The sequence below is a fragment of the Numida meleagris genome, chromosome 8, assembly GCF_002078875.1.
Source record: "Numida meleagris isolate 19003 breed g44 Domestic line chromosome 8, NumMel1.0, whole genome shotgun sequence".
In the NCBI taxonomy this organism is placed as follows: domain Eukaryota; kingdom Metazoa; phylum Chordata; class Aves; order Galliformes; family Numididae; genus Numida; species Numida meleagris.
In genome coordinates this window covers 168,466-182,914 of record NC_034416.1, presented here as the reverse complement: position 1 = coordinate 182,914, position 14,449 = coordinate 168,466, and the positions used below count along the sequence as shown (strand labels likewise).

Genomic DNA, 14,449 nt, shown 5'->3' with positions numbered 1-14,449 from the left:
GAATTACGTGACCATACACTGTTTTTCACAAGTCCATCTGTGTTTTGGAAGGCTCAGACAGACCATGTCAGGCATTAATCAGCAGTATGTGTTGTAGAAAGCTCTTGCCTTTTGTCACAGAAGTCAAGATCTGTCTTGAAAATGGAATAGGGCATGAGTAAGTGTGCACCTTCCCTGGCAGCTGTACTCCCCCTTTGCCACAAATTTCTTTTCTGAACTGTGTAAATAACTTCCACCAACTTTTGAAGTCATCACTAGTGACCTGTTGTTTATTTTTGGGATTCCTCATGTTAATGCAAGGAGACACATTTATAGATGTGCTGAGCCCTTGTAGCTGTAGCAAAAAATGAGCAGGGAGAATGCTTCTAATGTGCTGAACACTGGGCACCCAACTTCACTGTAATCATTTTGGTCTCTGCCTTTCCATCAGTGAGATGGGGATAATACCTTCCTCTAACAATGTAAGAATGTCATGTTAATATAGTTAATGTAAGGTAGCACACTGTCATAAGTGTAAAGTACTCAGAGATAGAAATAGTCGTTGCGTTAGTACTGCATTCAGCACAGTTTGAAAAATATGTAGTTAATGAACAAGCTTTCTCTATAGGACATCTCTTCAATCAGCAATCCTAGTTTCTTTTGTTCTTAAAATATTCCATATTTTGATATGTTCAGAAGTCAAAAGATCAGTAATTCTCAGAATACTTTTAACCTCCTAATACTTAAAGCTTTTACACAGGCAAATGCTGAATTTAGATATGAGCCAGGGGGCAGACTTTCCCGTGCTTACTAAGTATGAGCCATTTAGGTAAGTATTTGTCTCCCAGGCTAAGATGTGGCATCTTTCTCCGGGGGGGGGGGGGGGGGGGGGACTATTTTGGCAAGTAAAATGGCCTTCATATGTATATGTTGACGTGGATTGTTATCATGTCTAAGTCACAAATCTCACCTTTACAATCTCCTCACTGTCATAGAAGACTATGGCTAATGCTTTTAAGAAAGATGCAAGTGTCTTGAGGTTACAAAGTGAGGGACACATTAACGGTCCAACTGCTGAATCTGTATATCATGGAAAATGAAGATATAGAGAAATCTATTAAGTAATGATATCCATTCCTTCAGTCCGTGAAGTATGGCTCCCTGTAGCATTAAATGCTCTCCATAGCTTTGTTCAGTGCAGTTTTAAATGAGATTTCCCTTCATTTTCACAGCCTGCTAGTTATGAGTGTTAGGAAGTTTTCCTGACCCTCAGCCCATGCTTTTTGTCTTTGCTTAATTTCATGTCATTACTTTGAATGTTGGCTGTGAAATGTGGAAGTATTTCAAGTTAGAGAAGTTTGAAGTCTCATGTGTATGCGAGAGTTGACAAGTATTTTAGTAAGGAAGCGAAGTGTCTCAGATTGTGGTTTACAGTATTGGGGTTTGATAAGTGTTGGCTGGAAAAAAGAGAACTCATGGAGTGCAGTGAGCAGATCTGCTTCCAAGGTGACCAAACTAACTGCAACTTACTTTCCTCTTGTAGAAGATGAAGCCTATAGTCCAAAGAAGACGATCTACACCTTCTGCCATTACTAAAGCTCTTGGCAAGTCAAAACACCATTCCAGGTAGAGAAAATACCTTTCTGATTCCTTTTTCCACTTTTCTGCCTATGCAGGCTGAAACCAAACTGTTTTTCAAGTTCATTTAACAGTGTCAAGGACAATTTCTTTACGGATAGATCTGGAAGATCTTTGTGTACATGCATATGTGTCATCTACACTAGCAAACAGCCAAAAAAAAACCAAACCATTATTCCCCACCCTCTTGCTGGAGCGCAAATGAGCCAAGCTTCCTGTGCCATTCAGGCTGAGCTCAGCCAGCTATTTGACTGCCAGATGCATCGCTGTTTAGTATGCCATCTAACCCGCAGCAGGCAGTGGTATGAGAAGCTGAACAGAGGTGCCCTAAGAAATTAAACAACTTATGTCACAGAAAAACAGAAGCAGAAGATGCCCAATGCAGAGAAGTACACGAGGGCCTTCTCTGTCCAGTGGTGCATGACTCTTGGTGAGAAGCGCAACTGAGAGGTGTTGGAAAGAGAACTTCAGTGCAGAGGTGCCCCATATGGGCCTCACTATGTTCTGCAGATTTACACTGATTTAGCAAAGAGCACGGTCATACCAATCCCCTCAGCCCGGACTGCAGTGAGAGGCTGCAGTTTGGTTTAAATTAATGGGGAAAGAACTGCAAATAGTCCACAACTGAGCAGGTCTGGAAGGAGCTGCTCCGGGGAGAGGAAGGCTGCACCAGCTGCAAGTCTTGTCAGGAGAACAGGCAGCCATGGGGAAAGAGTCTTCTGGACAGGCGGTGTGGGAAGAGGATGCCTCAGGAAGGCACAACAGGACACATGCTGCTATGGCATTTGCTGCTATGGCATTTGCTGCCTTGTGTACCAGTACTGGCAGATCCATCCTGTGAGCATCCTGGCATTCTGCCAAGCACATCCCTGCCCAGCCACCATCTGGGGGCTCCACAGGAGACCTCTCTGTCCCCTGCTCTGCCTGCTGGACTGGCATTGGAAGGGCTGGCTTTAAGATTCACCTGGGAGTGGGAGGGGGCTGGGAGCTGCCTTTGGATGGAAGTGGAGTGTCTCTTTCACATACACGCTTGCCTGCAGGAAAGGTGCACATTTTTGTCTGTGTGGACCAGAGGATCTCTGTTTCCTTCTATCTGTGTAATAAAAATAAAAAAATCTAGGACTATTTCTGAGAGGTTAGCAAGTTCAGACAGGATCAGGTATGCAAATGTGGTCTCTTAAGAAGACTTAGCGAATAACTATTGCGGGTTTGTGCTCAACAAACAAGCTTGTAGAGTGAGGGTAGACCCAGGACAGTGTGGGACCTGTTTTCTTGCCAATACTGCCAGCAACAACCAGGGAGCAGAGCACAGCTTGGCAGAACTGTACCCCCCCAGGAGTGTTCAGGAATGTGCTCAGATGCAAGCAAGGAGATAAACACATGATCGAGTTTTTCCACCTGTGGAAAGCATAGAAAAAGGATCTGGTTCAATCTGGATGGCTGCTTGCTGACTGCAATCAACATGCAGCAGCTACTGTTGTGTTGTTGTTTTGTGGGGGTTTTTTGGGGGGAGAGGAAATGGTCAGCATCTAAATCAACTGTAGAAGAAATGAGGTTGGATTACAACTATACAAACCAGAATCAGATGGCTAGAAATAGTTAAGTACATGCAGTTCATTTTCTTTGTGCTGCAGTCCTTGCATTGACAAGCAGTTCAGTACAGATGGGAAACAGGGACAGAAATGAAAAAGGAAGTCGTTAGCAATACCTCCCCATGCCAGGCTGAGCAGTGCTGAGAGCCAGGGCCTTCCTTGGGTTTTCCGTGTTAATTTCCAGTCACAGCTCACATACGTTTGCAGGAGGTAAGCATTTTGCCTGAGAAATGACTCAAAAAGAATATGTGAAGAGCTTTACCTATACAGATTTGGTGTAGATATTTAGGCAGTTTTCCATCTGTTTGAGGCTGGTAAAATTAATTGGCAGAGGTAGGCAAATGCAGTTCTTGATTGAAAGTAGCAGGAGCTGAGTTGGGAGAAGTGCTGGGGTATCAATCTGTTCCAAAGTAGTCACCAGTTCAATCACAAAACCTTGAGAGAAAAGCTACTGATAAAGTCATGTGTTTTTTTTTTTTTTTTTGTGCTTCTCCAGGGAAACTACACTCTCTTCTTCCCATTCAGACAATGGGCTGCCAAGTGGGATGTTCAGCAGCCCAGGCTCCACTTTCATCCTGGATGAGCGAGTACAGCTAACTGTGGGCTTGCAGACACAGGAGAGACATTTGATCTTGTTCAGTGATATGCTGATCATCGCCAAGTCCAAGTAAGAGGAATTTGCACTTGCTCATTCTCACTTGTATGTGCTGTTGAGGCTAAGCTCTGAGCTATTTTTGGAGTAGGCATCAAAATAACTCTTCTTTACAAATATGGATCTAAAATGTTGCATCCCTCCTTTCACCTGAAGAAATTCCTGCTAGTATTAATGTTTCACTCCTTTTTCCTGAAGGAAAAGATTGTCTAATTGTTTTTGTCCTTTTCCTCCTGGGATTTCTTGGAGAAATTGCATGAGGGCAGGAGGCAGTAAGTACAGAAAATTGATTCTTGATCCCACTGTTTCTGTCACAGTTTCACATAATGTGTACACGAAGAGCTTAGGTGACTTCAATGGTTAGAAAGACAGTGTAGATGATAACTAGCTCAAATCATCACCTGCCTGTAGCTCTAGTGAATCATGTTGCCCTAAAACATAACTGTCAGACTGGAGCCACCAACTACAAAATCCACTTGCAAAACTTTTTTACAATGCGTCCACATGCCCAGGCATTTGGTTTTGGAGGTCTGTTACTGTTGCTGCATCTGCATGACTGTAAGGTGGCATGACCAAACACTGGGGGTCTGGACATTAGAATATGACCTTAGAAATCCATAATTTGAATTACAGGTCTTCCTCCAGCCTGAAGCTCAAAAAGCAAGTACATCTGAGTGAAGTGTGGACTGGCACCTGTCTTGTCGAAGTGACAGAGAAAAAGATGAGTCCTGAGAACTCATTTGTTATCGGCTGGCCTACCATCAACTATGTTGTCACCTTCAGGTATTCCATCAGACCTCTCTTTCCAACCAGACAGCTGTCCAAGTCTTCCATGTATTAAGTGAAACAATGACTGAGAGCGCACAGCCCTGAACTCCACCACAAAAACCTCCGGCCTTGTTGAGTGAAGGATTCTCATTAGGCAGTGTGGCGTAGTAGCTTAGATACTGGAAGACAGCTGTCTTAAAAAAGTATCTGCAGGCTGGTCTCTGAGAGCCTTTTAAACTAGGGAGCCAAGCCTTAGAATTGTTGTTATAACAAGGACTGGCCCCACTGCAGAATATCCTGAAGTGCCACATCCAAATCAGCCACAGCAAACAAGCTTGTGCCATCGTATAACCTTCAAACATCTTGTTTCCGTACCTACCAGCAGTCACTTCTGAAGGAGATTAGTTCTAGTTAGAGATTTTTTTACATTACAAAGGATGGTTTAGTTACATTACTGGAAACTGCTAGATGGCCTCTTGCCAGAATTAAATTCCTTTACCACTAGTGTAGAACAGGCTGGAACATAGCCAGATCATGTCCAAATGCCATCTCAAAGACACCTGAGCTCATAAGGCTTATCAAAAAGCAGGTGACCTTTTTATTAGCCTGGCAAAATTGAGTCTAGAACTGGTATATCCAAGCAGAGCTCAGGCTGCTGCTAATTCAGGCTTCTCTGCATCACGCTCTTTCATGAAGCAGAGAGGCCAGCAGACTTCAAAGGTCATCCTGACTACAGGAGTTCTCCGGACTTGGCTAGGAAGAGCTGATCTAGCCTAATGCTTTTTCTTTTGAGCGGCAGCTGTTCTGGTGGAAAAAGAAATTAGAAACGTGCCCTACTTTTGCACTTACTGCCTCATCATGTCCAAGGGTCAGGACAGTGTCTCTCAGGTGATGGATTCCTGGCCTTAGGACTCGTGCTCTGACATGCAGGCAGTCATTTGTATTTCAGTCCAAACTCAAAACCAGTTCAATTTCCTTCATACCACTGAGACCTGGACAACGCATGTTGGCGGTAGAACCTTACAGGAACAGCAGGCATTGGAAGGGAAGTAGTAGTAGAAAGAAAATAGTAATTAAAGATCTCTGAAAAAATAATAAAGGCCCACAAGATGAGTTAACTCCAGCATCGTAGAAAGACATTTGTTCCTTATCTGAACATATGCCAGCCTGGGCAGGAAATGTCATCCAGTTTGTTCTTGGGATCTTTTTGTCGTCGTTGTTGAAATAGCACAGAAGCAGGAAAGGACTGTGCTTTTGTTTCAGGACTTTACAGGAAGGAACTTTGCCTTACAGCTATATATAAGTGAAACTGGGTAAAGTTTCCAAAGGCTGTTACCTACTCAGCTCTTATTTGATGATCTGTCTCCCTTTTTATCTTCAGCTCAGCTGACATAAAGGAACGATGGCTGTCTGCATTACTGTGGTAAGTCACCCTCCTTTCATCCTTTACCTGAGTGATTCCTCTACAGTCCTCAGAGGAAATTTGTTACAATATGAAATTGCCCTTTGATTTTCATCACAGTAAGTGTCTAGCTACGGTTTGAAATGTCTGCCTTTGAAACCTGAACATAGAATCCCTATGTTAAAGCAAAAGTAGTCTTGACAGAAAAGATGAACACTGTTAGAAGATATTGTTGTTGGAGCATCTTTATTCCCTTGGAGATGGAGGTTGACTTTGCGTGGTGGAAATGTCACAAGTGGTATTGATTCTCTGGATGTTTTCTGACTTGATTTAAAAATTTTATTTCGTGACATCTAGAGTCTCCAGTTACTACTTTTCTAATACGTTTTTGTATGTTGTTTTCACTAACATTCAGACATAGGTATGGAGAGGGGGATATGTTGTCTCCTGATCTTGTGGAAAACAGTAACAATCTAAAAATGATGGAAGACGTTATACTAGACATGTCTATTTGCACTGCAGTATTGCCATGTGGGATTTTGCTGGTCTAGGGCCTCAAAGAAAGATAAAGAAGCCAATAGGGCGCATGACCACTCTGTTGAATTACAACAGTAATACCATCTATATTTATTACAGTGCCAAGGAGCTGGTCCTTTGGACCTCTAGCATCCAAACCTTAGGGCTCTTCTTCAGTTTGCTTGGGAAATTATATCCCCCCCTCCATTTCCTTCGACTTTCAGGCATATCAGTGAAATGAAACAGAATGAATATTTGAAGAATCTAACCCTTCAGATCTTTGTGTCGGATGCTGGTAACTGTTCTTCTGTAAGTAAAACTAAGAACTTGGTCATTAGACCAATGCTGCATGGAGATCCATGGAATAGCAGAGGGAAGGCAGGGCTGTGTTGCTGCTACTGCTATCCTTGTTTAAAATACAAGTCTCACCTGAGGACATTTAGAGGGTGCCCATCTGTGCCCTTCCCTGCTGGAAGTCCACTCAGAGTATTGGTTTGGGAAATCATGAGATATTGAGACCCTTATCAAAAAATATCTTAATATTATTTTTGGCCTCTGGCATCTGTCCTGATTTCATTTTGCTTCAGTTCATAATTGCCAATGTTTTGTGGTAGAGTGACCAGTAATTCCTATTTTCTGTATAGTAAGTGGAGGATATTGATCCTGAAAGAGTCGCTGTCTTGTTCTCCTGAAAAAAAAATTGCTGGAATGTGTCCTGGTCTCTTAATAGCATGCATTTCTAGATTTCATGTCAAGCTTGGTAGGTCACTTATTATACCTTCTGGCAACTCTCTCCTCAGAGGGGAACTGCAGGCAGCTTTGATTTATTAGCATTGTGCCGTGTTTACCCCTTGCAGTTATGATGGTACAACTTTCAGTAAAGTACCAATATGATCAAATACAGTATCTGAACACCACCCAGTTCCTTTCTTTTTTACTGGATGAAGACTTTGGCTGTTATAATAAATCAATGATAAAATAAGTAGCTAAGAACAGTTTTCATAATATATCATTTTTAACAATGATTCCATTGTAGTTCAAATTAGCATGACTCTTCTATGAATACTTAGTAAAGACAGCCAATAGACAGATGAGTGATTTTTTTTTTGCTGAATTTTCAAGCTACAAGAAATATAACTCATCTCCATACCTTCTTAATGGCTTCCTACATCTTCTGTTTTACTTTCTAGACCACCCTAGTCAATGTGTCCAATGTGGAAACTGCAGAGAGTGTGATGAAGAAGACACTTCTACAGCTTGGACTTCCTGTAAGTGACTTGCAGGGACTGCCAGATGCTAGCTAGGGAAGCTGTCAGCATTCAAGTTTTGGGATAGTGCAATGTGGAGAAGTCCTCGTTTGCTGTCGTTAACCATGAATCGTTAATCATTGATACTCATTGGACTAGAAGCAGTCTGTTTATGTGGTTGCAGAATTCTAGAAGCACAGACACGCATACATTCCTACATTAAATTCAAACTTCCTGAAACAAAGTCCTTCAAATTTCACAGGACTCCTGTGCTTGCTTAGGCTTGGGCCTAGCTTGTCAGAGAATTATTAATAGAGCTGAGAAATAGTGAACAAACTAGTGATGTTATCAAGGGAGGCTTTCCCACTGCAGTGATCTAGCAATTAGTGTTTGTTAGCTTTTACACTGTCTAGTAGCATACCCAGGAAGGTTGTGGAATATTTTGCTAAAATATTCCTGGGAAGTCTTATTCCATAGTAAGGAAATCACTTCTATTATGTCATGTAGTTATGTGAAATTCTGTGAACAAGTGCCTCATCATATTCTATAGCATTCCAGGCTTGAGAGAGATTACTATTTCTCATCTTTCTTCAGCTTGCAGAACATGTGATCCCAATATATCATACAAGGATGGCTGTGCTGTGGCATGCAAGGGAAAGGGAGATGGAAAGTAGCGGGTACGGCAAGAACCCTGGCACCTGATCTGGCAATCACAACCAAATAGCATTGGCCTCTTGTGGCTCAGAGTGGTCCCGCACTCTGTGCCCTCCATGTACAGTGAGGGACACTAATGCACCAACACTCCTGAAAAAGCACGGTGACTTGACTGGTAGCGCTTTGCTGGTTGTGTCAGGAGACTTCTTCAGTCAGAGCCTACTGAGTGAGCAGTCAGGAAAACATTATGTGGTTTTACATCCCCCTGGCTCTCAGTATATTCTTCTTCTGAACCTTTTTTCTTCCACTCTATCATAAAAAAGTGACTCAGAGCAGCCTTCCCTCCCAACCACGTGGCTGTCCAGGAGTTATCTATACACATCTGTCCTACCCCTTGTCCCATTCAGACATTTTTTTCTGCTGTTTTCTGAGTTGAGCGCAACCTCTTGGACCCTGATCTAGGCCCCCTTCAACTGATATTTTTCTCTTATCTGTTCTTCAACCACCAGGGTAGGACAAGTGACCACCATCTCTGGGTGATCTCTGGAAAAGATGACCCTGCTTACCCTCTCATTGGTATGAGCTCTCCCATTTTCTCTCAATTCTAGCACCACAGAAGGAAGTGAAAAATGACAGGTGTTTGTGCCAGAGAAATTTCACAAACAGTGCAAAGAAATACCACAATTTGCCTCAAGCTGTTTAATGCATTTAAACTGCCTCTTGCTTCTCTGACAGATGTATCAGCTGTTCAGCTGTAGCTCAGACTGTTGTCCTACAGCATACTGCATAGTCACACCAAATGAGTTATGCTGATGCTGCATTGCATTTTCAGTGATAACCCAATAAACACATCCCCAGGCTATCCAAGAAATGCATGTTGGTTTATTAAACACATCTAGCTTCGAAGACCACATAATTATTTTAAAACCATTATTTTGGGGTTCATTACACTGCACATTTATTTGTGGGTGTTTATTGGTATTTTCCAAGTCTTATTTCTTGTACCTGCCCAGTACATACTAGACTGTCATAGTGAGGTAACTCCAACACAGAGTGATGCTTACAGTACGCTGTTGGTATAATGCTCTGGAGAACTGCTAATGGAGAGTGGCTGGCCAGGTTTAACTTGCTGAACTTAACTTGTAAAACAATGATGGTACATGCACAGGTGCATCCTGACCTCTTTAGTCCTCAGATAGAGGTTTCTACCAGCATTGTTGAGAGTCCCAGTTGGAGTGGCAGCTGTTGGATGTGCCTGCTACCTCTTGCCCAGATTTGGACTTATTTCCACAAATGTCTGCAACTTTACTTGCTTTTTACACACCTCTTTGCTCAACAGGGCACGAATATCCATTCAGCATCGCATTGAACTGTCTCCGGGACTCTGCTGACCAGCAACAAGGAGCCCACAATAACAACCTTCTGCTTGATGGAACAGAGGCATCCTTCCTTGAGCAGCTCCCGAAGGAGAAACAATGTCAGTTTGTCCTGAAACCCAGGCTCCAAGCTCCAATGCAACTGAGGAGAGGTAAGAGCTGCAGGAGTGCCTTATAACCAGACTGAGATTTTGCTGTTTTCAGTGTCAATGCCAATCTCTTCCTAGCATTGTATGCATATCCATGTCACTCTCATACCTGACTGCATGTGTAGAGGATGAGACTGCAGATGTACTGACTTTGTCAGTGCAAACATTCAGTCCTTGATTAACTTTCAGTTGCAAGCCATATGTGCATTTCATAGATGGTAAGGTTCCCTGAAGAACAGTGAATGAATAAGAGTTTTGCTGATGACTGAGAGATGAACAGGTGGTTTAACTGCTGTGTATCCCCTGACCATCCTCATTAACAGTGTAGTAGTTATCCATGAGTTGGTTGAAAGTCCTTGATTTGCTGGGATTTCTGCCTCTGCTGCAAATCACTCACTGGCCAGTAGGAATGACAGCCACATGCGTAATGAAGGTATGTTTTCTTTTAGAGTCACTGCAGAAACACACCAAAAGGAAGAAGTCCTTGATTGACTGGGCCCTGCGGCGCAGCACTAGCGCACCCACAGACAGCCCTCCTTCGCAGTCACCTGCCACCCCACAGAAACTCTTTGGCATGTCTCTGTCCTCTGTCTGTCCTGATGGGATCCTTCCCAAGCCAATCATGGTAAGGAGTAGCTTAAGCTGCTCATCCTGACATAAATGTGATGTGTTTAGCCAAGAATTTAAAGTCATTTGTGATACTTACAAGGACCGATTTGAGAAGATCGACGTTTGCCTGTGATTCAGATCTAACTCAGTAGCACGAGTAAAAACATCCTCTCCTGCATAATTCATATCACTTGCTGTGTAGATGTCCATGCTGTTTCAATGGGCTTCTCCAGCTAGATCATTGCAAGTGAAGAAGGAACAGTGTAAGTGTACTATATACTGGTATATAGCCTGAACCTCATTCGCTACAAGAGTCCATTGGACTCTCACTTGCCAAAGGATAGGAGCACCCATGTGAACTGTACCTGCAACTTTGCCGATAGACTTCTGTCCCTGATCAAGTCATGACAAACCTCTTGTATATCTGTCCCCTTTCCAGGGCTGACCAGCTCTTACACTAATTATGTTATAATATGTGAGGTATAAGATAAACAACAGGGTGAAGTGTTCGGCTCTTATAAGTAACTGGCCTTTCTCTTAGGATATGCTGCTCCTGCTGTACCATGAAGGCCCCTCTACTAGGGGCATTTTCAGACGTTCTGCCAATGCCAAGACTTGCAAGGAATTGAAGGAGAAGCTAAACTCTGGAGATGATGTCCAGGTGGATGGAGAGTCAGTCTTTGTCGCTGCAGCTGTCATCACGGTGTGTTTGGGCAAACAACTCAGCTACCTCAGCTAATCATACCTTCCTTCTTTTAGTAAGGAAGCAAGGTGAATCTTTACAGAGAGGCAAGATTCAAGGCAGGGCACTGTAGGGGCTGTTGCACAAAATATTTTCTATCAAGGCATGTTCTCAGCTGATGGCTTCACCTATCTATGTGCACAAAGTTATCTGTCTGACTTGGTGGAGGTTGCTTTAATATTCAGGTATGTTCAGTAGCCCTCTTGCCAATGTTTCATTTTGCACCTTTATTATTGTACAAAGCAGCCTCCAGCAGCAGATATATTAGTGTTTACTTCCTAAATAACCATGGCTTCTGTGTAGGAGTTATCTCTCATTGTCAAATACTGTGACAGAGCCTGAACTCAGCAATTCAGATCCTACACGCACACACGCACACACACGTGCACGCACATACACATGCACGCGCACACACACACACACACACACACTCTTCTGATGACAGAATCCTAATTGCTCTTTGTCCTTTTCTGGACACACAGAAGAGAGTGGAGGGAGACCTAGATGATCTTGAAGGTCCCTTCCAGCCTAAGACATTCTGTGATCTCATGGGGGATAAAGACTAGAGTAAGACTCAAGTTTTAATAAGAAAAAGCCTAGTGTTTGCATTGTCAAACCTGGTTAAACTTAGTCAGGTTTAACCTGATCTGTTAAAACTGATCAGAACCATTCAGGAACTGAAGTGCTAACAAACATGTTTTCTCTAGTTTTTCCTGCCCTAATATGAAAAGCTGTCAGACATGTTACAATGCAGGCCGTATGCTAAGTTCTTGCATGGTCCCCTCAGAAAACAGCAGTCCTTATTGATCAGAAATATTTGAAGCAGAACGACTGCACAGCTTTGAATACCAGTCCTTGCTCTAATATAGTCAAGATCAACCCTGTCCTGGTGAGGGGGCAAGCGCAAGGGCTAGCTGTTCACTCGCTTCTGCCATAAATTATAGATACAGTTCTGTAATGCTGCAAATGAAGAGCCCTGGCGACAGCTTCGTGAAAGTGGGGAGGGAGGGAGAAATGTATTTGTGTCACATCTCATTTTATCTAATGCTTAATATGAATAAACACTGACTATATGCATCGTGAAACCAAAACAAGGAAATTAAAACTGACCAGACTGCTCTGCATGTATATATTTAATTCAGGATTTTCTCCGAAATATACCTGACAGTGTTCTATCCTCAGACATGCACGGACTGTGGATGGAAGCTGTGGATACAGAAAATTGGGCGCATAAGATTGAAGCTATCAAAAGGTTTGTGAAAACCTTTATAAAAGCTTATTTTGGTGCAGAAGTGGGAATGTAGGGCTCTAATTGTAGACTCATCTTCTGGGAGACTCCTGTTGTTGCTCCAGGTCACAGTAGAGCTATTGCTGATTGCCATTGTCACAGATCAAAACATTTTCCTTTCAGTGGTCTTGATAACATTTCTAACCCACAAAAAAATCTCTAGAAATTTGTTTTTTGACCTTTTCAAATTATGAGAACAAGCAAACTGATAAATTGCAATAATTCAGCCACTGGAAAACCTCAGATAGTAGTGGATTTAAATCTCTGACAACTGTAATGTTTTTCTGTGTGCACAAAATAAAGCTGATCTTCATACTGGCAGTTTGAAGAAATAGCCAGACTGAGATAATCACTAGAACTTTGAAAGCAGCTTTACTGCCTTCAAACTGCTGCCCTGAGCAAGAATAATCTGTCAGCAGCAAGAGGAACATACAGTACTTCGAATCTCTTCTTGTTAATGGTTCAGCTCAGTTTTTGAACCATGCCATTTGACCTAGGTCTCCTTGCATTGTTGTTATAACAAGGGCACAGGTGGTGGCATTGTCTCCTGTACTGCTGACATGGAGTTGTCTGCATCTTCTTTGGGCGGTCTTTGTTTTGTTAAGACATTATGGACTTCTACCCACAAGTTCTGGGTGTAAGTTCCTTGGTCATCCATGGCTGTGTGGACAGAGTGGTTGGGCAATATGGGTGTAAAATTGTGACTCTCACGTATGTTGTAGAGAGTATCTTGCTTCACCATCAGATGAGAATGTCTCGAACTTGTTATAAAAGCTTAGAAGGGGGCAAAAGCTTTGGGAAGCAGCCTCCAGTATTTGAAGAATGAATCTTTATGAATAGTGCTGTTTGTTTTTTTTCCTGTTACCACTCCTGGAACAGCCTGGTCAATCAGCTCCCAGAGGCCAACCTTATCTTACTCAGACACCTCTTCGGAGTTCTTCATCACATTGAGCAGAATTCTGTCGTGAATCAGATGAATGCGTTTAACCTGGCTCTCTGCATAGCACCGAATATGCTGTGGCTACCTAGTCCCACAGGGCCTGAAGAGGAGAGCAGGTCTACAAAGAAGGTAATCTTCCATAGGTTTGATCTCATAATTGTCTTTCCCTTTTGCCACTTTTTTTATGGGCGCTGTATTTTATAGACTGAAGGGAGGCATAGTATCAGTGACATTGCCATCTGAGTGGCATCTGGGCTTCATCTTTTCCCCTGTGTAGTTATGCTTAAGCTGGCAGAGCAATTTAGCCGCTCAGATTGTGTAGGATAGAAAGGGAAGCTGTGATTGCTTTACCAGCTGAAATTCCCTTCAGGACAAGCATGCTAAAGAAAGATGGGGCAGCTAGAGTTAGTGCCATTTTATCTGAATCTAAAGCTATCCTGCAGTGACAAAGTACACTATAAATATGGCAGTGGGGAGGAATCCCTGATTGTAGTTTGAGGTGTTATCAATAGCAAGGAAAATCATAGAATGCGCTATATCTGGCTCAGTTCACATAGTTCATATTCTTGTCCCAGGCATAGTTAATATAGAAGTATTGCTGCATTCTTAACAGCTTTTTGAGCAGAGGATTCTGTAGGAAACTATTTTTTTTGAAATAAAAAGGAACTTTGGGGGAATTACTTGAACTGTGTTATGTATCTGGTTATATATTCATTAAACTGACTTTGTAAATCCATGTCTTTGCCAGGTAGCCATGTTAGTACAGTTTCTGATCGAAAACTCAGCAGAGATTTTTGGAGGTGACATTGCTTCCTTGTTTCAAAGACCAGACAAAAATTCCAGAAACTCAGAGAAATCTTTGGGTAAGTTGGTGGCATTCTATGTTCAAGAAACTGT

At 42.5% G+C, this 14,449-nt stretch overlaps 1 protein-coding gene across 4 annotated transcripts in view; it reads left to right on the top strand.

Moving 5' to 3' along the window:
• The window catches only part of LOC110403202 (rho GTPase-activating protein 20-like), a 32,999-nt gene that overhangs the window by 14,289 nt on the left and 4,261 nt on the right, over positions 1–14,449 (top strand). For 3 of the 4 annotated variants that reach the window (XM_021406202.1, XM_021406203.1, XM_021406204.1), the window contains exons 2-14: positions 1,523–1,605; positions 3,706–3,876; positions 4,495–4,644; positions 6,011–6,052; positions 6,772–6,856; positions 7,738–7,815; positions 8,958–9,024; positions 9,788–9,976; positions 10,423–10,598; positions 11,124–11,285; positions 12,467–12,576; positions 13,492–13,681; positions 14,301–14,415. In XM_021406202.1, coding sequence (XP_021261877.1) covers positions 1,526–1,605; positions 3,706–3,876; positions 4,495–4,644; positions 6,011–6,052; positions 6,772–6,856; positions 7,738–7,815; positions 8,958–9,024; positions 9,788–9,976; positions 10,423–10,598; positions 11,124–11,285; positions 12,467–12,576; positions 13,492–13,681; positions 14,301–14,415 — 1,615 coding nt within the window. In that variant the 5' untranslated portion in view covers positions 1,523–1,525. Of the gene's footprint in view, positions 1–1,522; positions 1,606–3,705; positions 3,877–4,494; positions 4,645–6,010; positions 6,053–6,771; positions 6,857–7,737; positions 7,816–8,957; positions 9,025–9,787; positions 9,977–10,422; positions 10,599–11,123; positions 11,286–12,466; positions 12,577–13,491; positions 13,682–14,300; positions 14,416–14,449 lie in introns of those variants that run through there. The other variant, XM_021406205.1, reaches the window with a different exon arrangement.